We start from the raw sequence: 23,597 nt of genomic DNA, 5'->3' as shown, positions 1-23,597 counted from the left end.
AATATTAAAAAAAAAAACCAAATTTTGCAAGCTCAGTGGTTCGAACGTCGGACGGAGGCACTGATTTGTAAAAGCAAGCGGGTGAAAACTGAAAGGCAACGGACGCTAACCGAACCGGTTTCGGTTCTCGGTTTTAACCCAACAAAACCGTGGATTAGAGGAAAACAAAACCCTACCCCGTACGTGCGCCCTTCTCTGAGGGTTAAGAGTCCTCTCTCGGCAGCAGGTGGCCGGCGGCAAACCAGACGCGTCTTTCTCTCTCGGCAGCGGGCGGCGGCGGCGGCGACGAGATATTGGAGATTGTTGCTGGTGCCAACGCTTTGAGTTAAGAGAGCTCAATTTCTTGGATAAGCATATTTCTGTTTTGAAGTTTCATTCGCGAGCTATCATGGAAGTTGATGATCAAAACCCTGCATCAACTTCTGCAGAATCTCCCGAAACTCTTCCAGATGGTGAAAATGTGGTGGACCTTGACAGCCCATCAGAACCGATCCAACCTGCAGCTTCATCAGTTATTCCACCTCCAATTGTGCCTGCCATTGCTCCCATTCCTCCTCCTCCAGTTATCCGTCCATTGGCTCCTCTGCCAAGCCGACCTCCCCTCTTCAGACCCCCTGTAGCACAAAATGGTGAGTTGAGAACAAGTGACTCAGACTCGGAACATGATGATTTAGCCCCTTCGCGAGCAGCTCCAGGTTCAGCTGCAGATTATGAAGTGTCGGAAGAGAGCAGACAGGTGAGGGAGCGTCAGGAAAAGGCGATGCAGGAATTTCTTATGAAGCGTCGTGCTTCTGCTCTAGCAGTGCCTACTAATGACATGGCCGTTCGGGCTCGTCTTCGTCGTCTTGGTGAACCCATAACTCTTTTCGGGGAAAGAGAAATGGAAAGACGGGACAGGTTGCGGTCAATAATGGCGAGATTGGATGCTGAAGGGCAATTAGAGAAGCTGCTGAAAGCTCATGAGGAAGAGGAGGCTGCAGCTACTGCTGGAACTGAGGATGCTGAGGAGGAGGTGCTTCAGTATCCCTTTTATACTGAGGGGTCCAAAGCTCTCTTGAATACCAGACTTGATATTGCAAAGTATTCAATTGTGAGAGCAGCTTCGCGTCTTGAGCGTGCAAAGAGGAAAAGGGATGACCCAGATGAAGATGTGGAAGCAGAAATGGATTGGGCACTGAGACAGGCTGGAAGTTTGGTCCTTGACTGCAGTGAGATAGGAGATGATCGACCACTTTCTGGTTGTTCTTTCTCGTCTGATGGAAAATTCCTTGCCACTAGGTACCCTTCTAATCATTGCAGGTTAAAGATTTTTAGTTACTGATACCAGTTTGTCCTTGTTAGTATCATCGACCCTCAAACCTCCTGATAATAAAAGGGAAAAAAAAAGGAAAAGAAGACAAAAGAAAAAGGAAAAATAATTTGTCAGTTGAGAAACAAGATGCCAAAGATACATATAAGTGAAGGTTTAACCATTTTCCATCTCTAATACTTGATAGGCTTTGTAGTTTGTGCATAGTTTTACTGGTTTTGTTTGTGATGATTTTAGTATTTTTCTGCTTGTTTAATTTCTTTAGTTCATTAAGTGGAGTTGCAAAATTGTGGAGCATGCCTCAAGTAAGGAAGGTTTCCAACTTTAAGGGACACACGGAGCGTGTTACCGATGTAATGTTTTCTCCTGTGAATGAGTGTTTAGCAACTGCCTCTGCTGACCGAACTGCAAGGTTGTGGTCTGCTGAAGGATCTCTCCTTAGAACATTCGAGGGTCATCTGGATCGCCTTGCCCGAATTGCCTTCCATCCATCTGGGAAGTACTTGGGCACAACTAGCTTTGACAAGACTTGGAGATTATGGGACGTGGAAACTGGTGTAGAGTTGCTTCTTCAAGAAGGTCATAGTAGGAGTGTCTATGGGATAGCCTTTCACCATGATGGATCCTTAGTATCATCTTGTGGACTTGATGCACTTGCTCGTATTTGGGACCTTCGAACTGGCAGAAGTATTCTTGCGTTGGAGGGCCATGTCAAGCCAGTAAATATCTTTCCTTTATTTCGTTGTGATGGTAGAACATTTATTTTTAATAATACTGATTAGTTTGCTCCTTACTGATGCCTTGCTTTTCAATGGATTTCTTATGTCTATGATTTTCCAGGTTCTTGGAGTCAGCTTTTCACCCAATGGTTATCATTTAGCTACTGGTGGTGAAGATAACACTTGTAGAATATGGGACTTAAGGAAGAAAAAATCTCTATACATAATACCTGCACACTCGAACCTTGTTTCACAAGTGAAATATGAGCCTCAAGAGGGATACTTCTTGGTAACTGCATCATTTGATATGACAGCAAAGGTAATCTAATTGCTTGAACACCGTCACCATGAGAGTAATATCGTTCAAGTCTTGACATTTCAATTTGATTGTTGCTTCATCCCACTTTTAGTATAATGTTTCATTTTCTATCATATACTAAATTGTTTTTCCAGATTTGGTCGGCTCGAGATTTTAAGCCAGTGAAGACACTCTCTGGACACGAAGCAAAAGTTACATCTTTGGACATCATTGCAGGTTGGTTATTTACTGATTCCTAGGTCATTATCATTCACAATTTTTGAATCCTTCTAGGCTTCTATGGTTTTTTCCACAAATTACCTCTATTTAGCATGAACTTGCGTTGATAAACACCACTAACATCTTATGCTCTAATGCTTAAATCACTGGAGATAATCTAACGGGTGTGGGGAGTGGTAGGTAAAATCATAGAAATTGTTGCTTATGCTATACTCATATCTTTGCTTAGTCATGAAGTTCTTGCTATAATTTCTGATAGATTATTTTCCATGGGAAAGTGTCTTTAGAAGTTTCAACTTTGCTACTGTGGAGCTGGTTCTTGTAGCTCTGTTGCAAAGAATGGATGGCATAGACAGTAGTTACATAGCACCATATGCTTTTTATAAAAATGTTTTAATTTTTCAATGGCAATAATTTATTGGTATGATGAACTGATGTGCTTGAAAGCACATGCTAAGTGTTAGGGATGATAATCTGTTGGGTTCGATATCATTTGCCTAGTCTGCAATCTTCTACAAGATAGGGCATTGCTGGGATTTCCCGACTGCAAAATCTGCAGACCTATCTAAGAAAACCCATTGCTCCTGGATGGAATTTCCGGGCCACATGTCTCCAGAGCAGAACCTGAGAAAATCTGAACTGAAGTCTCAAGAACCCAAAAGAACTAATCTTATATAAGTCTAAATTTGTCTAAGAAATTAACAGCTACTTCCTGAGAAAAGTCTTGACGACTACGAGATCAAGAACAATTGAAATTACGTAGTTTTGGGCAGGGTTGGGAAAAGAGAGTTGCTAGAATAGTTGAATGATTTTAGTAGTTTTTGACCTTGTATTACAAATATAAAGGGTCAAACTTTTTGAAGAGAAAATTTGGAAGTTTGGATGTTAGACTGCTTGTGGTGTTCATTTTGGGTGTAGAAAACAAAATAAAATTTGAATGTATACTTTCAAGTCATGACAAATTGGTTAGCTTTTAAGAACCGTTTGACACAGCCGAAAATTTGTTTTTAGAAATTGTTTTTGAGGTTGTCAATGGGTAGCTTGTAAATGTTAAGCTTATTATAAACTATATTATGAGAATTTTGGCTCCATATTACAAGCTTTTTCTTATGAACTTTATGGTTGAAAAGTAACAACCACATGTTCAACGATAAATTTGCCTACTTCGACAGTTTTTTGGATTCTGTTTATGTTCTTGCTTTATCATGGTGTAAATGCACTCTTGCAAATTATTGCTTAAATGATCTTTTAGCTATTTAGGGGGCTTTTTTGTAACATCCATTAGCATGGTGTTGGCTTTCTTCTGCCCTTTATATATATATAAATATTTTATCACATCAATGTTATGTGATTTTTGACTGAATACTAACTTCAATTGTTTATAAGAATAGGCCACCCATTATAACCATCATGGTATGACCTAGTGGTCAATACGGGCCAATGAAAATAGCGAAGGATTTAGAGGGAATGAGTTCAAACAATGGTGGCCACCTACCTAAAGATTTAATATCCTACGAGTTATCTTGACAACCAAATGTAGTAGGTCAAAGCGAACCCTTTCATTCCGAATTAGAAGTCTGATGGTTATCTCGTGAGATTAGTCAAGGTGTGTGCAAGTTGGTCTGAACACTCACGGTTATCAAATATAAAAAAAAGCCACCCGGGAGAACAAATTAAGGAAAAATAAAGTCTTTAGGAAATTTGAAGGACACATCGAAACTTTCTTGGAGAACAGTAGAATGTTAGAGGGTGTCTGAGTGGAATTCTCTTGGCTTTATCTCAATCATATAAGCGTCCAGTCAGTTTTCTTTGGTTTTAAGGTGAATGGTCACCGATGCATCATTAACAGTTAGCTCTGAGTAAGTTTATATATGCATATGGCCTTTGTATGCTGATGTTAAAATACTTTTTGGAATTTGCTTCTCTATTATCTAAACATTCTTATGGATTCGAAAAGTTGTCATATTCTGCTGATATTCAAATATTGTTTTTGTTCGATGATAGACGGGCAGGGTATCGCAACAGTCTCACACGATCGGACCATAAAGCTCTGGTCTGTTAATAATAAAGACGAACAGACCATGGATGTCGATTGAGTTTCATAGCATCGACGTTTCAAAAACTTTGGAGTCTCATGTGGGGTGAAGGGGATGAAAGAGCTTGAATTGGATGAACTCCCTTCTTTCCAATCATTGTAACATTGTATCTCTGATTGAATGCCCTAGATTGAGGCATTTTAATCCATTGATTCGTCATGGTAGAGAAGGAAAACGGCCCACGGACCATACTCGAACTATGATTTATACATTCTGAAGGCCTGTGCTGGATAAAGTTGGGGCGTGTCTCATAGAATGTTTACTATTCTAACTATTCAGAAACGGCTTTGCTTAGATGACTAGCAACAAGTAAATGAAGTTTAGTTGTCGTTAGATTTCCTTTTTGTCAGAAATGGTTTGTACGATAATTAGTACAGTTATTAGTTTTAAACCAAAAATTTGGTTAAAACACATTTTTAGTTGGGCTTATTTTGATATGCAACTTCTTTCTGTAATGAATTAGTAAATGTTAAAAAAAACATTTTATTTCTGTACGTAATGAAATAGTCTCTATTGGAAAACTTTTTATCAAAATTTTTAATATGTAGTAGTACCTGTAAATTAAAAATGCACTTGGTTTTTGAGCGATATATTGATCTATGCAAGAGACTCTATTACACCCCAAGATTAAAACATCTGTGCATTAATATCTTTGATTTCTCATAAAAATATAAGGGTTGCTTGCAAGTATGGTAAAAAAGATTACACAAATTTAACAAAATAGCACCCACGTTCAAAATTTTCAAATATAACAATTTTTTTACAAAATCAGAGGCCTACATTGTTAAAAGTCTTAATTATCATGTAATCCTAATATTAACATGCAAAGCCCAAACCAAAAAGAAAACCTAGTTTTTCAAAATCCCTATCGGTTCGATTTCTGTCGATTTGAACTTCATCCCCATCACTCGATTCCCATCCGACCTTCGAGCTTCCTCCATAGTTTCCATTCACTTCTGATTTCCAACCCAAACATCGTTCAATTTTATCTTCGCACTTTGTTTTGATTTCCCGCCATTTGCAGTTTTCAGTATAACCTCCATTTGACGGTTTCAGTGTAACCTCCCATTGAACTTTGGTAAATGTAAGTATCTTCATTTTGGCTTCATTTTGTTGGGCTTCAATTTATGTAATTCGTCAGCATCGATTTACATTCCTCCATTCCATTTTTGCTTTTAGTTTCTTTTAGAGATAACTTTTGAATGAACTACTACCATTACATTCCTCCATTTCATTAACATGCACTGATTACGATTTCCCCCGTCTTTAATATCTGTCATTGTTTCTTCATTTTGTCATTGATTTCCTTTAACAATTTATATGGCATGTTGTTTAAACTTTATATTTTTTGAGTTTAGTTTTATACTTTTGAATGAACTACTACCATATTATTATTGGGAGTGCACTGATTACGATTTCCCCGGGCATTCGATATATGCCATTAATTTTGTTTAAACTTTATATTTTTTGAGTTTGGTTCTATTTTTTCATTTGTTTCTATGTTTTAATGCAAGATAAACATATATGGACAAGAAATAAACTAAAATGGTTAAAAAAAAGAGTACGAGTAATGTTGAAGGGTGAATCTTCTAAAGGGAAGAAACAAGAGAAGAACAAAGAAGAAAAGAGCGAGGTATGTGATACACTACTAATTTGAAGAATGTATATATATTATGATATTCATGATGTGATTTTTTATGCAATATATATGTATGATATACGTCCGATATATGTATGATATAATTACTATTGATATGATATTCTAATATACTTGATGTGAGTTTCTATGTAATATATATGTCTGATATACGTCTGATATATTATTGATATGATATGATTACTGCTGATATGATATTCTGACAAACTTGATGTGAGTTTCTATGTAGTATATATGTCTGATATACGCTCGATATATTATTGATATGATAATGATTACTATTGATATGATATTCTAACATACCTAATGTGAGTTTCTATACAATATATGTTTGATATACGTCTGATATACTATTGATATGATATACTGATATATCTGGAATATGAATGTGATATACTAGTGATATGAGTATCTCATATACATCTGATATGCTGCTGATTTATCTTTTATATATTTTGTTGATATACCTATGATATATTTTGATATATTATATTTTGTTTAACAGGTAATGAAATATGGTATTTTGGGGTTAGAGTACAACAATACTCTAAACTAGAAACAATTGACAACATCTTGAAAATGCTTTCACCAACTCAAAAAGAAATATTTGAAAAGGGACCCGTTGGACACTTCTTGTCATTTAGTGTTAATAGATGTCCACTACAATTACTAGTGCATCTAATTAGGAGAATATCTGACAAAAGTCCAACAGATGCATTAGTATTCAACTTTGGTGGAAAGTTTAAAAAGATTTGGATTGAAAGAGTTTAGTTTGATGACAAGTTTTAATTGTTGTGATGAATACCCCACTGTTGATGAGATAATTATGGATAAAGAAACAAATACCCATGAGCTTAGGGAGACATTTTTTAAGCTTAGAGAGACAATAGATAGAAGAGATGTACAAGCAGCTTTTCGTATTTGGTCTTAAAATGATAATATAATAGTGAAAATTCCTAACTTGTATATCTTAGAATGCTTACTATTTGCAAACAACTTCACACTAAGGTAGAATGGAAGCATGTTGACATTGTCGATAGTGAAAAGTTGTTTCCGAAATATCATGGGGCAGATTGGTATATGATCTCACAATTGAACACATCAAAAAAGCTTTGCGAAAAAGATAATCAAATTATACATTGCAAGGCTTCCCACTTGCATCGATTTGTTGGGCGTGTGAAATAATTCCCAAACTCTCTGATCCAAGGGTTGGAATTGCAACAAAAAATGATGGACATCAAATTCCAAGAAATGGGATATCCTAGCACAGTCGGATCGGCACCATCTACAAGAAAATATTTTCTTTGCAAGTGATGTAAGTTATTATCATTCTCTCTCTCTCTCTCTCTCGTTATTGTTTCTATTTATTTACTACATTTTTTTTACTTATTATACAGTTCTCAATAATTACAATTCTTCTCACAAAATATAAATATCTAGTGGCATCTTCACAAATTTGATGATGTAAGAAGCAGAAGACATTGTGCAAGAGGTTGAATCCAACAATATGGATGATATGGTAGAAGAAAAAAATATTGAGGAAGAAGAAGGAAGAGAAACACATGTTTCAAGTAAAAGCTTGACTTTGGAGGAGGAAATACAATAAATGAGAAGTGTCATAAACAAATTTTGGGGATGTTGACTTCTATATTGGAAGTAATCAATGATAGATTTCCACCAAAATCAAATATTGAAAAACAATTCCAAGAATCACTTCAGAAGAACGTACCTCCAACAATAAGTTTTGAGCTTCTTTACGAAGAAGTAGATATTGATAAAATTGTGGAATATGCAACCACTCATTAGAAAGAGGATAAAAAAGGAAAGAAAAAGAGGTAAATCTAAATTGCTTTACTTTTCTTACATCAATTTACTTTTCTCATCTCTAGAATGCTTCTTATTAGAAGAATGAACAAGACAATGGGAAAGAAGAAGAAGCAGCAAGTGAGGAAGAAGAACAAGGAGCAGAAGACAAAGAAGAGAAAAAAGCTAATGAAGATGAAACTATAAGTATAGTGGGACAATAGTTAGTTTTATTAATCATTTATTCGTGTTATTCACTTATTGAAACTCATCAATGATTTTATTACAGAAAAACACAGAGAAACGATAAAAAAAAATTCCACGACAAATGGTCAAAACAGGTAAAATAGTGATTTATTGTTATACAACTGATATATAACTTATTAACTTCTGATATACTATTGATTACTGTTGTACAACTGATATATAAATGATTGATCTAAGATATACTATTGATTTACTTCTGATATACTGTCGGTTTATAGATATAATCTTGATATATGTTTGATATACATATGATATAAAACTGATTGACTTTTGATATAATATAGATTTACTTATAATATACTACTGATTTGCAGATATACTCCTGAGATATGTTTGATATAGATACGATATAGAACTGATTAACTTCTGATATACTATTGATTTACTTCTGATATACTAATGATTGACAGATATACTCCTAATATATATGTGATATATGTGTTATATACATATAATATATAACTGATTTACGTTTGATATAACTATGATATCTACTACTATTGCTGATATAGAACTGATTGACTTCTAATATGCCATTGATTTACTTCTGATATACTAATGATTGATAGATATACTCCTGATATATGTGTGATATATGTTTGATATACATACGATATAAAACTTATTTATTTCTGACATAACTATGGTATCTACCAATTATTTCAAACATATTACCTCTAATATATTTTTTGATATACTACTAATATATCAAAAAAAAATTTTCAGATGAAAACAATGGTTCAAACAAGAAAAAATGAAATCTAAAGTCATTGCAGAAGGTTGACGTCGTGCGTCCAAAAAGATAGTATAAACCAACACCAAAGGTGTTGTTTATGGAAAAACAAAAAGCTGCAAAGATATCACCTCCTAAGACACGACAATCAGCGAGAAAGAAAATTGATCATGATTGCCCAAGCTTTGACTTGAAGGTTACTCATGAAGAATGAAAACTTTTGGAACTTATGCTTTTACTTTTCTAGACTTTTGGAAATTATGCTTTTGAAATTTATGCTTTTGAAACTTATGCTTCTAGTTCTGACCAATGCACGCTTCAAAGAAAGCAGGGATGCTCGCTAGCTGCTCAAGGAAATTGAAGAGCAAGGTAGGGTTTTTGTTGACCAAGAAGGTCTAAAAAAAAGGAAATTAACGTATTTGAAGGTAACCACCTACTAGTACTAGACCTCTTGCTTCAGCTTCCCCGCTTATTATTGCTATCACCTCAACTGCTTTCGACTAGGGATGCTTCTGGAGCTACAAGGAAAAAAAGAGAATTGATTTCATAGCTCCTCTTTGCCCCCTTCTGCTTATGTTTTTGGGTTTTTCTGTGATGTGTACTTTCTGTCTTTGAAGATACGGAGAAGGCTAGTTTAGGAGTCACATGTTGTTGTTTGATTGATTCAAAGAATAAGAGTGTGATAAGAAATTGTTGTTACTTGTTGCAAAAATTCAATAGACTTTTAAGAATGACATTGTTAGTCTACTTTTGGTTTATGAATATGACAATCTACTCTATAATTTTTCATGTTTAGATTACAACACAACATCTTAAAGGTTTTAAATGATATGACAATTATTTTCTTGGTGCCTTTGAGTTCGTTTTGATGTTTAAACATTTAATAACTTTTTGGTTGAAGGAGTTTGCTGCTGATTTGATGTTGATATTCCTTCTCCTTGATACATATTCGTTGGCCATTGCAAAACTTAGTTATCTCTCCAAGGGGCTGAAACTTTAAATCAAACTTAATTGTACTACTGATATATGTATGATGTATACTTGATATATTACTTATATATTATTGACATACAAATTTACTTTTGATATACTCTGATATACAGACTAATGTAATGCTTTAAATTATGTCATCAACTTTGACTTACAGAAGCCAAATAATATAAGCAAACTCCGTTGGGTATACACATTGGGTTGTAATAAAGAAGCTACTTCATTGTAATATTCAAATTATAAAAGCAATATTTTGATATACATCCTTCATATACTGCGAATGTCTAATTATAAGTATCTACTTATATCATTGTTCAATATGTGCAAATTTACAAGTTCTACAATTGTGTCTAAAACGCTAACAACATCCGCATCTTGTGTGCTTTCTCACCTCACCAATTGAAGGAATCTTTTGTTTTCGAGGTCTTCCTGCTGGACGTTTAATGATATGAGGTAATACAATAACATCAATTACTATAGATCCCCAATCAGAATGGTTACCAACAAGATTAACTAAACCATTATAAGTAGATAATAATTTACTAGAAAAATAATACTCAGACACATATGAATAAGGATTCAAATCAAACCTACAAATAACAGCAAGTGCATGAGCACAAGAGATTTCTTCCAAATCCCAAACACGACAAGTGCAACTTTTAGAACCCAAATTTACCAAAAAATTCTCCGCTTTATCAATTACTTGATATTCAACATTGTTGATAAGATCAACCTGAAAAAACTTAAAAAGAAAATAATAATAATAAATAATATGTTGTAAAAGAAGAATAAACATTATAAAAGAATCAAAAGTAAAAACACTTACCATCAAGTTTTTGGATTCATTAAATTGTTTCCGGATCTCAGTCTCAGCCCAACGACTAAAAAAACTCTTCATAGAAGATTCTGATTTACTTCTATCATAAAACTACCTCTGAAATAATTGTCTAACTGAATCAAGTAGTGATGCAACAGATAAAACTCTTGGCTCTTTCAAAGTTGCATTGAGCTTCTCAGAAATATTAGTTGTCAACATTTGATATATTCTTTCTTTAGTGTGTGCACGAGCCAATTTCTCAAATCCAACATTACTAAGATATTCTCTTATAGTAGGATATATTGATTCCATCAACCTCATATTTAACTCAAATTCATTATTTGTGTAAGATTTTTCATAGTTTTCAAAAAGTCTATCAATCAAGAAGTCCTTGTATGACAATTTCAAATTCTTGAACAAATGTTGCTTACAAACACAATATTGAACATATGAAAAAATCTTTAGAACACTTTTTCCAATGCTTAAATGGCGATTAGAAATAATAGCTAACCCTTCTCAATCTCCAAAACTGTTCTTTAAATTTTGAAAAAACCATATCCATGATGCATCATTTTCTGAATCTACTATACTAAAAGCAAGAGGGAAAATCTTATTGTTATCATTGCACGTTGAGGCAGTTAATAGTGTACGACCATATTTACTCGTAAAAAATGTCCATTCAACAAATATACTAGGTCTGCAATACCTGAAACCCTCAATAGATGCACATAGAGTTATGAAATAAAACTTAAAATGTCCAGTCTTATCAATTTCATATGAGTGTATGTACCTACAAAAATAATATAAATACTATGTCAATAGCATATCATTGCACGTCAAATATATCAATAATATATCACATCAACACGTCAAATGTATCAGTAATATATCACAGCAACATGTCAAGTATATCAAAATCAGATATGATATCAGCAGTATAATCAGATATATATCAGTAGTATATCAACAGTATATCAAAACACATACATCATAGTTAAATCAAGAAGATAGATCATCCCATACATATTACACGTATATCAAAAGCATATATTATTGGTATATCATTAAAGGAAACAAACCCCGATTCATTTCTTTCAACTTCACAAAAAACTTCGGAATCAATGTATTATAATCATCACACATCTCCTTTCAACAATTTATTAACAGCTGTTTTTGCCCTCTGCAGCAACATCATCGCGACGTGGAGCGGTTGACGTCATTCCCTGAAGGGTCTCTTTCGAGTTTAGGGTTTGGAGTCGCCACCAATCATCTTCGAGGTGTGATTGGTTACCTATTTTAAAAACTTGGTTTGCGAAAGACAGATTTTGGTTCGGGAGTCGACTGAGCGTTTGGAAGGTGCTAGCACCCTACGACACCCGTTCGAAAACGATACCACATTTTATCATAAATTATCCTATTATTTTATTTGGTCCAAGAAAAAAAATATTTTTGTGTTTGATTGAAATGCCCCATGTTATATTAATTCACGCATTGTAATAAGATATGAATTAATAGATATGAGTGGCATGAAAGCTATTGGAAAAATTTTGACACCTCGAAAATATTGGAGGTTCCAATTCCCGTCATTGGAGTTTTTGAAATAATTATTGAGTAAAAACAATGATTAAAAAAAGTAATAAATAAGGGGCATAAAAGGGCTTGAACTTGGATTGCAAAGGTCAACAATCAAGTCTATTAACATTATGCCAACACCTAAAGATGTCAATTAAGTTTTCTTTTTAAAATAAAAACCTTTATTTTTAAACTTTTTTTAAACAAAACTCTAAGCGAAAATTTTTTATTTTAAAGATTTTTTAAACGAAATCCTCTTAAAAATAAACGATTTTAAAACCATTTGAAATTTAAAATTCATTTTATCTCAAAACAAAATTTAGTTTAAAAAAAATCTATTTCTTTTATTTTAAAACAAAGTTCTATTTTATTTTAAAACCTTACATTTTCTAAATATTTTAATCTTAAGACTTTCCTTAAAAAAAAAAAATTTCTTTTTACTCATTTACTAATTTAAAGACATTTATTTAAAAAAAAAACCAAAACAAGATCTTTCACCATTATCTATAAAGATATTTAAAAAAATAAAAAAAAAACAAAACAAAAATAAAACTTCAGAATAAACTTTTATTTTAAAATTCACATTGTTACCACCTTATCATTAAAAAAAAAAAATCTACCCTTCTCCTTTTTTAAGAAATTTATTTAGAAAACTTTTCGTTTATTTTTAAAGACCTTTTATTTTGCCTTATTTGCATTTTAGTTAAAAAAAAGTTTTAAACTTAAAATAAAATCTTTTTCTTTTTTGAAAAAGGACCTCTTTCATAACCCACCCTAGCTAGAAAATGGGTAGCCCAAAAGATAAAGGCGTGTGCCCAAGTTTTTTTGTACCTGTGTTGGGGTTCTGTGGTTTGCTATGTCGTCGATAGGTTTGCCGGTGCCGGAGGATTTGCCATTGTGCTGTCGGATTCTCGGTCATCGGAAGCTACGGGTGTCGCCGGAGGATTGCATCGCCGCTCATCACCTACCAGGAATGTGTTGCCTTTCATGGGTGTTGTAGATTTTGTGCCGCCGGAGGAGTAGCTCACGTCGAGGCGTTGGCCGTCGGGGTTTCTAGAGGAGCCACGGTTACGCAACCTGCAACTCACGTTGCCACCGTGAGAAGAGAGCCGCCGGGGGTTGATATACATATTTTCATAATTTTTTTAAAATAAAATCTTAATGTTAAAATAATAAAAAATAATAATAACCAAATTCCTTTCAAAACATAATCTACTTTTAATTAAAACTTTACATTAAAACTTATAATAAAGTAAACTTATGATAATTTAAATCAAAAGAAATAAAATATAACTTAATAAAGTAATAATAAAAAATAAAAATAAATAGATAAATAAATTTTGAGTCGGACCAAATACGGTGTCTAAGCTTGCCCCCCATTGTGTATTCTTGAAGAACTGAAAGGGTACACAAAGGAAAAAAGACAAAGTATTTGGAAGGTAAAATTTTTTATTAAAGAATGCAAGATAGAGAAAGGCCCAACTTGACACTAGGCGGGATCTCAAACATGCTTAATGCAGGCTTTAACCTCGATATTGGATCGGTTTCTATTTAACTAACATGACAAGTGCAATGGACCTATTTTGACACAGGCTTCGACCTCGATTCGGATCGGGTTCGATTTAACCGAAAAAAGATAAAAGGCGACGGACCTGGCTTGACACAGGCTTCGACCATGATCTTCGATCGGGTTCGATTTAACCGACGGGAAACTAAAAGGTAACGGACCTGGCTTGACATAGGTTTCGACCACGATCTCTGATCGGGTTCGATTTAACCAACGTGAAAATAAAAGGCAATGGACCTGGCTTGACACAGGTTTCGACCACGATCTTAGATCGGGTTCGATTTAACCAACGGAAAACTAAAAGGCAACAGACCTGGCTTGACACAGGCTTCGACCACGATCTTAGATCGGGTTCGATTTAACCAACGGAAAACTAAAAGGCAATAGACCTGGCTTGACACAGGCTTCGACCATGATCTTTGATCGGGTTTGATTTAACCGATGGAAAACTAAAAGGTAACAAACTTGGCTTGACACAGGCTTCTACCACGATCTCTGATCGAGTTCGATTTAACCAATGGAAAAATAAAAGGCAACGGACCTGACTTGATGCAGGCTTCAACCATGATCTTTGATCGGGTTCGATTTAACCAACAAAAAACTAAAAGGCAACGAACCTGGCTTGACACAGGCTTCGACCACGATCTTAGATCGGCTTCGATTTAACCAACGGAAAACTAAAAGGCAACGAACTTGGCTTGACATCGGCTTCGACCACGAACTTCGATCGGGTTCGATTTAACCAACAAATTAATTAAACACGCTTGCTTGAGCAAAAATGAACCGTTACGAAATTTCCTGCCCCAAGGCTTTCTAGAGACTTCTTCAAGGAAAATGTATAGAATGCATGTAGCAATACATGAAATGTGTGTTTGATGCATGATAATAACAAGAAATTTTATCTTGGATGTGAAAAATAGAGTGAAATCACTTGCTTTTGTAATATAAACTTTGGATTATTCAGATAGCTAGGTCACCACATTTCGTTTCCCTTCAAAGTCCTACTGGATTGAGAGTACACAGACGAACTGAGACTTGGCCAAACTCCTTAAATGGGATGATGACTTTGCCCCTGATAACTTTGTAACGTCATATTTGTCCCGATGATTCTAAAGAACAAATATCTTTATCTTTAGGCTTCCTATGCCCCTCGAATAACAAGTGACCTTGGAGAACATTAATGTAAACTACCGTCATTCATAAATAGGAAGGATGAAGAGAGAACAGACTTTATAAATGATATTTCTAATTATGGCAAAGGACACACATCTCAAAAATGGTGTTCGAATTTGTAGGTTATAATAGAGAATGGATACACAAAATGTCTTTTAAGTAAAATACTGAGATCAAAGTGAAATTTTCCGAAATACATTGGAAACTATGCATAATACTTTCGAACATGATTTGAGTTGGCTGGATTTAAAAACTCGCTGCCATCCATGTTGGCCAGAACTAATGCTCGTCCAGAGAAAGCCTTTTTCACCACAAATGGTCTTTCGTAATTTGTGGTCCATTTGCCTCGATGATCTTTCTGCAACTGAAGGATTCTTTTTAGAACCAAATCCCCCTCTCTAAACCTTCTTGGTGCACTTTCTTGTCATAGGCTTTCATCATTCTTCTTTGGTAAAGTTGTCATCTGCATAATGTCGTAAACCTCTTTTCTTCTACAAAATTTAGCTGCTCATAACGCCTTTGGACTCATTCAGCCTCTTGTAACTTAGCTTCCATGATAACTCTCAATGATGGAATTTCTACTTTAACGGGGAGAACAACTTCCATACCATAAACTAATGAAAATGGCGTTTCCCCAGTTGAAGTACGGACTGAGGTGCGATAACCATATAAGGCAAACGAAAGCATTTCATGCCAGTCCCTGTAAGTTACAGTCATATTTTCAACGATTCTTTTTATGTTTTTGTTGGCAACTTCCACTACACCACTCATCTTAGGTCGATAAGGAGTTGAGTTGAGATGCTTGATCTTAAACTACTCGTAAAGCTCGCTCATCAATTTATTGTTCAAATTCCTTGCATTATCAGAAATTATGGTTTCAGGAAGACCATAACAACAAATAATTTCTTTCTTGATGAATTTGACTACATCTCATTTTGTCACATCTCGATAAGAAGTTGCTTCTACCCACTTAGCAAAATAATCTATGGCTACCAAAATAAATCGATGCCCATTTGATGCTTTAGGTTCGATAGGTCCTATCACATCCATGCCTCACATAGAGAAAGGCCAAGGAGCTGTCAAAGTATGCAAATGAGAAGCAGGAGCATGAGTCTTGTCTGAGTAAATTTGACATTTGTGACATTTTCTTGCATATTTAATACAATCTGTCTCTACAGTCAGCCAGTTATAACCAGCTCTTAAAAAAAACTTAAGAGCTTAATTGCCAACTTAGCATATTTAATACACATGAGTCTTGCATATTTAATACAAATGTCTCCACATTTGTGACATGGTTTCTCTTGTAAAGTATCTCTCCGTTTAATAAAAACTTAATTGCCAACTTGCGGAGGGTGCGTTTATCATTTTCTGAAGCATTGGGTGGATATTATTTATTCTTGATATATTGCTTAATATCCTGAAACCAAAGGTTGCCGTCGGGTTCTTTCTCAATGCTCATACAAGAAGCTGAGACATCTCTCCTCCCAAATTTAATCGGACGGACCTCTTCATTCAGTTTTAAATTGAACATCACTGCTAATGTGGCCAATGCATCTGCTACTTGATTATTTTCTCTTGGCAAATAATCAAATGAGATTTGATCAAATTCTTGTGACAATTATGTTATGATCTGTCTATAAGGCAAAAACTTAGCGTCTCTTGTTTCCCATTCTCCTCTTAGCTGATGAATTACTAGCATAGAATCCCCCAAAAACATTGAGTTTCTTGACCTTCATATCAATAGCAGCCTGAACACCCATCAAACATACTTCATACTCAACCATATTATGTGTGCAGTCAAAACATAACCTAGCGGTAAGAGGGTATAGATCTCGTTTGGGTGATATCAAGATAGCCCCTATGCCATGAGCTAGCTCGTTAGAGGCACCATCAAACATCATGGTCCAAGTTTGTGGGTCTAAACTTTCCTCACCTATGGTTATGGTAGAGATATACTCGTCTGGAGAGTCATACTTCACCGGTATGTAGTCATTTATAGGTTGTTGAGCTAGGTAGTCAGCCAGAGCACTCCCTTTAATGGCCTTTTGAGTCACATAGACAATATCGTATTCGGACAAGAGAACCTGCCACCTTGCAATTCGACCTGAGAGAGATGGCTTTTCAAAAATGTACTTTATGGGGTCTATCTTTGAAATGAGCCATGTGGTATAATACAACATGTACTGTCTTCGACGTCGGGTAGCCCAAGCTAGAGCACAACAAGGTTTTTCTACTTGAGAGTATCTAGTTTAAAATCAGTAAACTTCTTACTCAAATAATATATGGCGTGCTCTTTCCTGCCTGAGTCATCATGCTGCCCCAGTACACATCCCATTGAGTTTTCAGTCACTGTGAGATATAAAATGAGGGGTCGTCCTGGAGTTGGTGGCACAAGAACTGGAGGGTCCTATAAATACTGCTTAATCTTATCAAATGTTGCTTGACAATCTTCACTTCATACACCATCGTTGTTCTTGCGGAGCAATTTAAAGATGGGTTCACAAGTTACTGTTAAGTGAGATATGAACCTTGCGATGTAATTGAGTCGTCCTAGGAACCCTCTAACTTCTTCTGCGTCTGTGGAGGTGGCATCTCTAAGATTGCTTTGACTTTATCCGGGTCAACTTTAGTACCTTCTTGGCTTACTACAAAGCCCAGAAGTTTTCCAGTGGTTGTCCCAAATATACATTTGTTGGAATTGAGTTTCAATTTGAACTTCCTCAATCGATCAAATAGCTTCCTTAAAATAACTGTGTGCTCCTCGCTATGTTTTGACTTGGCAATCATATCATCCACGTAAACTTCAATTTCTTTATGCATCAAGTCATGAAAGAGGGTATCTATGGCACGCTGGTAGGTTGCCCCAGCGTTTTTTAGCTCGAACGACATAACTTTGTAGCAGAAAGTTCCCCATAGCGTAATGAATGTGGTTTTTTCACGATCCTCAGGTGCCATCTTGATTTGATTGTATCCTAAGAACCCATCCATAAACGAGAAGGTTGAGAATCCAGCAGTATTATCCATCAACACATGATATGAGGAAACGGGAAGTTGTCTTTTGGACTTGCACGATTCAAGTCTCTATAATCCACACACATTCTTACTTGTCCATTTTTATTTGATACAGGGACAATGTTTGCCACCCACTCAGGGTAATTAGATACCATAAGGAATCTTGTGTCAATTTGTTTCCTTACTTCATCCTTTATCTTGATCAACATATATGGTCTCATTTTTCGTAACTTCTGCCTCACCGGCTTGAACTCTTGGTTGATTGGCAATTTGTGCACTACAATGTCTGTATATAAACCAGACATATCTTGATAGGACCAAGCAAAAACAACAGCATATTCATGGAGTAACTCTATCAACTTTTTGCGACTCTCTGAAGACATATTAGTGCCTATTTTAACCTTTTTTTGCCTTGGCTTGTGATCCAAGTTAACTATCTCAGTTAATTCTTCATGAGATCCCAACATCTTTTCTTTTTCTTCTAGCATTTTTAATAACTCAGCAAAGAGCTCATCATCCATTTCCTCATCAGACTTGACGTTGTATATAGGTGTATCAAGCTTGTATTTCGAATCATTATAACATTCAATTTCAGTATTACTGCTTAAGACATAATAAGGGAGAAAAGAAAGGAAAATGAAACAAATGAATAATTTGGCCCAAAAAAATAGCAAAGGAAAGAAACAAAGTGAATGAACTTAAACTTTATTGATATGGAAGAATTATAGATAAATGATAGGTCTGAATAAAATGTACAGGGGATAGAAAATTAATTTATTAATTAAGAAATTGGTGGGGGGGGGGGGGAATGAACAATTACTTTGACTTATTATTTACAAAAGACAGTAGCTCTAACACGCTCCAATTGCTCAACTCGAAACTGTCTAGACACGGGAAGACAAAAGGTCTGATTTGCTCTCTTTCTTCTGTCACTGCTGCTACTACAGAACTCTCACCGTACTCCTGATGGATTATGTCGGCATTTTTGAAAGGGTGGCTGAGAGGTGGAATAGTCCTCCTTGGGTAATCATACTCCCTATTCTCAAATCTTGCCAGACGTTTGCTTTTTTACGGCTCTGCACTCTGGTGATGGCACCTCTATTTGGCTTATACCCTAGCTCGAACCTCCTCGTGTTCTTAGCCATCCTCAACAGCTTGTATAAGCTCCATTATCTCCCTTAAAGGCAGCCTTTAATAGTCGTGGTTTAGGTCCTCCAAACCTCCCATATAGAGTTGTAGCATTTGAAATCTCAAATGATTGGAATGATGACTCAAAAGCTTCTGATGCTGCTTCAATGTATGGAATCGAAGCGAGTCTTGAGACCAAAATGTCTTCTTGTCCCAATATGATCACCAACTTTTGGTCAACTGCAAACTTAATTTTTTGATGTAAAGTGGATGGAATTGCTCCTGCCGAATGTATCCACGGTCGCCCCAGCAAGAAACTATGAGCTGGTGTAATGTCCATAACCTGAAATGTTATGTCAAAGGTGCAAGGACCTATCTGGATCGAGATCTCAATATCCCCAACAATAGCGCTGCGAGCTCCATCGAAAGCTCTTACTATCACAATACTAGGCCTCATGTGGGACATATCGACCGGTAACTTCTCTAGCATGGATCTCGGCATTATGTTTAAAGACGATCCATTGTCAACAAGGACTTTTACTACTAGGAAGTTTTTACACTTAACTGAGATGTGGAGAAGCCTTTGTTATGTCTTGTACCCTCTGGTGGTATCTCCTCATCTGTAAAAGTGATGAAGCTAGATGCCGTTATGTTCTCAACAACGTTGCTCAAATTTTCCACTGTGATGTCTTGTGAAACGAAAGCCTGCTTCAAGACCTCCAATAGTGTATTCCGATGCGCTTCAGAGGATAACAACAAAGACAATATAGAGATCTTTGCGGGTGTCTGACCTAATTGTTCAATAACTTTGTATTCACTTTGCTTCACTAGCTTTAGAAACTCTTGAGTCTCTTCTTCAAACACAAGTTGTTTAGGACTTGCATCCTTTACAACAACTGCTTTCACCAGTTCATCATAGACATCATCGTTGAGTTTGGCCTTCTCTTTTTTATTCTCTTCAACTTTCTCTTTCTTCTTCTCACTTGCTTTCTCTTTATTCTTTTCACTAGTAGGCCCGTTCACGTGTGCTTAAGCAAGCTATCCGGTGTATAACATCTCCCAATTCGTGTCAAACTTCTTACTCTGATGATATTGTCAACTAAGAGTGAAGGAGATGATACCTCTTGCCCGACAGTTACCTTGCACTCATATCTCCAAGGCACTGCTTTAGAACTTTTATACACGAAAGGAGTTGAGACTGTGATAGTGATCGATTTTCGATTGCTGCTGGGTGCATCAGGCTTTTCACGGTAAAAGATGGTGAGAGGTTTTGGCTTAAGAGAGGAATTTGAGCTTTCAGCAGCCGAAACATCCTCCACAACATTTATTCCTTCCTTCTGGTGAGAATTTGCAATAATAAGGACTTTTGAGTCTAACAACTCTTGAACTCTCCTTTGAAAACGGTTGCATTGCTCTAAGAAGTGTCTTTTTGCCCCAGCGTTTAACGGGCACATCAGACTTTAATTATACCCTTTATACTTGAGGTTTGGGCATAGGTACTCCACTAATACATATCCACCGCCCAAGAGAACTTCAAAGAGTTCCTCCATACAGGTTGTAATTTATGCAGTCTTACTCTTTGACTCGATCCCTTGGCATTCAACTTCATTTATTTGGAGGTTCTGATGATTCAGCAGTGGATTATTACTTACATCAGGCCCATTTTCTCTTTTAAAGTTCAACCAACCTGCCTTGATCAAAGCTTGAACTCTATACTTCAATGCAGTGCAGTTCTCTGTTGAATGTCCTACAACTCCTGTGTGATAGTCATAACGAGCATTTGCATCGTATCATCTTGGGTATGGAGACTTGATCGGATCTACAGGTACAAGCGCCAACTGATTATTCTGAAATAACTGAGGTAGAAGCTCAGTATAAGTCATAGGGATTGGGTCGAATTGAGTCTGTTTACGTGTCCCTCTATTAGTCTGCTGCCCTTGAGTATAGAATGTATTATGCTATTAACTCTTAGGTTGGAAATTTTGACTGGCCGGGGGTCGAAAATTTTGAGAGGCATAAGGGAGTAATGTGAAGTTGCATTATTTACATATGGATGATTACGCGTATAGCGTTGGGTAATAATACATAGCGTATCGTGGTGTTCGACCGTACGGCTGTTGTTTCCAAGAATGTCGATCTGCTCCTACCATTTGCACCTCTCCCTCCTTTTTCGAGGAACTTGCCTTTTTTGTGGCTGATGTCTCATTAGCTATACCAGTTAATCGACCATGTTTGACCCCATACTCAATTCTTTCTCCGATGGTCATAATATCAGAGTAATTAGTGGAAGCGCTTCCTATCATCCAATCATAGAAGAGCTGCTTTAAAGTGTTGATAAACATAGAAGATAGCTCCTTATCAGTTAAAGGAGGTTGAACCTGAGCTTCCGTGTCCCTCCATCTTTAGGCGTATTCTTTAAAGCTTTATGTACTCTTCTTCTCCATTCTTTGCAAATCTAAGCGGTCTGGAGCCATGTTTATGTTATGTTTATACTGCTTCAGGAAGGAGTCGGTCAGACTCTTCCACCAACCGACATGAGAGCTATCTAACTGCATGTACCAACGAGAAGCTGGACCAGATAGACTAACTTGAAAGTAGTGTATCAACAGTTTGTCATTTTGGACGTACGCTGTCATCTTCCGGCAGTACATTATAAAGTGGTTCTAAGGACAAGAAGAACCATCATATTTCTCAAATTCTGGCACCTTGAATTTTTGTGGGATGACTAATCCAGATATCAAATATAATTGAGAGGCATCAATATTGCCCAAAAACGTCTCTCCCCTCTATTGCTCTTAATCTTTCCTTCAGAACTTTGAACTTCTTGTTATTGGGGGTACTTTGTCCGACTGGGTCTGTCTTGGCTGGGAGACCACCTAGATTAAGCACTGTAGGGGGTGACATAATTTGCTCGGGCTTTCGAAAAATGATGTTGGTTGGGATTTGCTGAGCTCCCTTAACAAAGGGATGCAGATAGTGACCAACTGGGACGTCATACAGAGGGTTGTACGTTGTATATTGTGGCATGAAACCCTCTGCCACTGACCTAAGAGGTGGACCGTACCACCAGGTGGATAAGACGAGATTTCTTGCGACTCATGGACGGGATTGCTAGATGTAGCAGGATCCGCAGCCGCCTTGCCGTTTTCCAATACGAGGAGGATGACATCTAACTGTTTATGCAACTCCTCAATATCTTTCCTTGTTTTCTCCTGCTCAACTTTTCGATCTTCCATCATTAATCTTGCCCTGTGTCTGGCGATGTGGTACTGGTGAGCAAGAAGTTATCTTGAACAATCCCTTTTGTTGTTAGAAAAATAGAAGACAAAAAGAAAGAGAAAGAAAACCATAAATAAATAAGTTTGTGGTTTTATTATAAATTGGATTAAAATAAATAAAGATTGCAAGAAAGCAACAATTATGCCAAATTTGAACCCTAATGCTTAAATCATGAAACTGAAAGTACATTAAAGCAGAGTGTCAATAAAACTGTCCCCAATGCTCTAGATCTCGCCAAAGTTTGCCCAAGAACTTGAGTGTGCTTTTGCAATTCAGCTGCATAGGGGCAATGGCAGACGTGAGAGCTCATGCCTCTTCAACTAAACCATCTGCCGTACGAGCTGCCTGTCTGACTTGGGTGAGCACATGTTCTGAATTATGACGTAATAATGTGTTATCACGTCTCGCATGGTCTAATTCATACCCTATTTGGTTGTATTGTTCCTTGATATGGACATAATCTTGCATTAACCAATCAGTAGTATTTTGAGTTTTGTCGAGACGACTCAAAAGCGCCTGAACAGTTTCCCTTAATCTTTGATTTTCTTGAGCATACTGAGCTAACTATACTTCCTTCTCCTCCAACACAATGGCTTTTTCACGAAGGGACATGATTTCTGTTTGTAGAGAAGCCATTTGTTGTGATATTTGATTGTCTCGTGCCCTTAGGGCTGCCTATGAGCTCTCTTCGTACATTCTTCTGTTAGGGTCCCGAACTTCTACTTCCAATGGTCTGTTTTCTTTACCTTGGTAACTGACCTCCCTTCTTGCCTACTGTAATTCTAGCTCAATGCTTCGAGGTAGATTTTGATTGAATCCTAGTTGTAGTCTTTCTTTAGCTAATGTGGGGTTCCTTTCTCGCAGCTCGTATTCTATCCTGCAAACCTTCCACTGAGTGGACTGATTTGGGCTCATTTCGGTAAGAATTCTCCTAGTG

At 36.3% G+C, this 23,597-nt stretch overlaps 1 protein-coding gene and 2 pseudogenes across 1 annotated transcript; 1 reads left to right on the top strand and 2 right to left on the bottom strand.

The window, feature by feature from the left end:
* Positions 1-160: 160 nt before the first annotated feature.
* On the top strand, positions 161-5,156 carry LIS (WD-40 repeat family protein / small nuclear ribonucleoprotein Prp4p-like protein). The gene is made up of 5 exons (XM_022295628.2): positions 161-1,278; positions 1,575-2,028; positions 2,150-2,347; positions 2,482-2,563; positions 4,571-5,156. Exons 1-5 carry the CDS (start codon positions 389-391, stop codon positions 4,660-4,662), a joined length of 1,716 nt encoding a protein of 571 aa, XP_022151320.1. The 5' UTR covers positions 161-388; the 3' UTR covers positions 4,663-5,156.
* Positions 5,157-19,400: 14,244 nt separating this feature from the next.
* On the bottom strand, positions 19,401-20,835 carry LOC148209808 (uncharacterized; annotated as a pseudogene).
* A 603-nt stretch (positions 20,836-21,438) lies between these two features.
* On the bottom strand, positions 21,439-22,617 carry LOC148209807 (uncharacterized; annotated as a pseudogene).
* Between the last annotated feature and the right edge of the window lie 980 nt (positions 22,618-23,597).

The sequence above is a fragment of the Momordica charantia genome, assembly GCF_013281855.1.
Source record: "Momordica charantia cultivar OHB3-1 chromosome 8 unlocalized genomic scaffold, Mcharantia_2.0 BLBB01000008.1, whole genome shotgun sequence".
NCBI classification, from domain to species: Eukaryota; Viridiplantae; Streptophyta; class Magnoliopsida; order Cucurbitales; family Cucurbitaceae; genus Momordica; species Momordica charantia.
The sequence above is the reverse complement of the archived record's forward strand: the minus strand, read 5'-3'. Positions and strand labels throughout refer to the sequence as shown.

What these genes read in the sequence shown, in the direction of transcription:
- LIS (XM_022295628.2), top strand. Translation starts at nt 389, where the DNA reads ATGGAAGTTGATGATCAAAACCCTGCATCAACTTCTGCAGAATCTCCC. An exon ending in GGAAAATTCCTTGCCACTAG is followed by an intron (nt 1,279 to 1,574) that starts GTACCCTTCTAA and finishes TAATTTCTTTAG; the next exon opens with TTCATTAAGTGGAGTTGCAA. An exon ending in ATCTTTGGACATCATTGCAG is followed by an intron (nt 2,564 to 4,570) that starts GTTGGTTATTTA and finishes GTTCGATGATAG; the next exon opens with ACGGGCAGGGTATCGCAACA.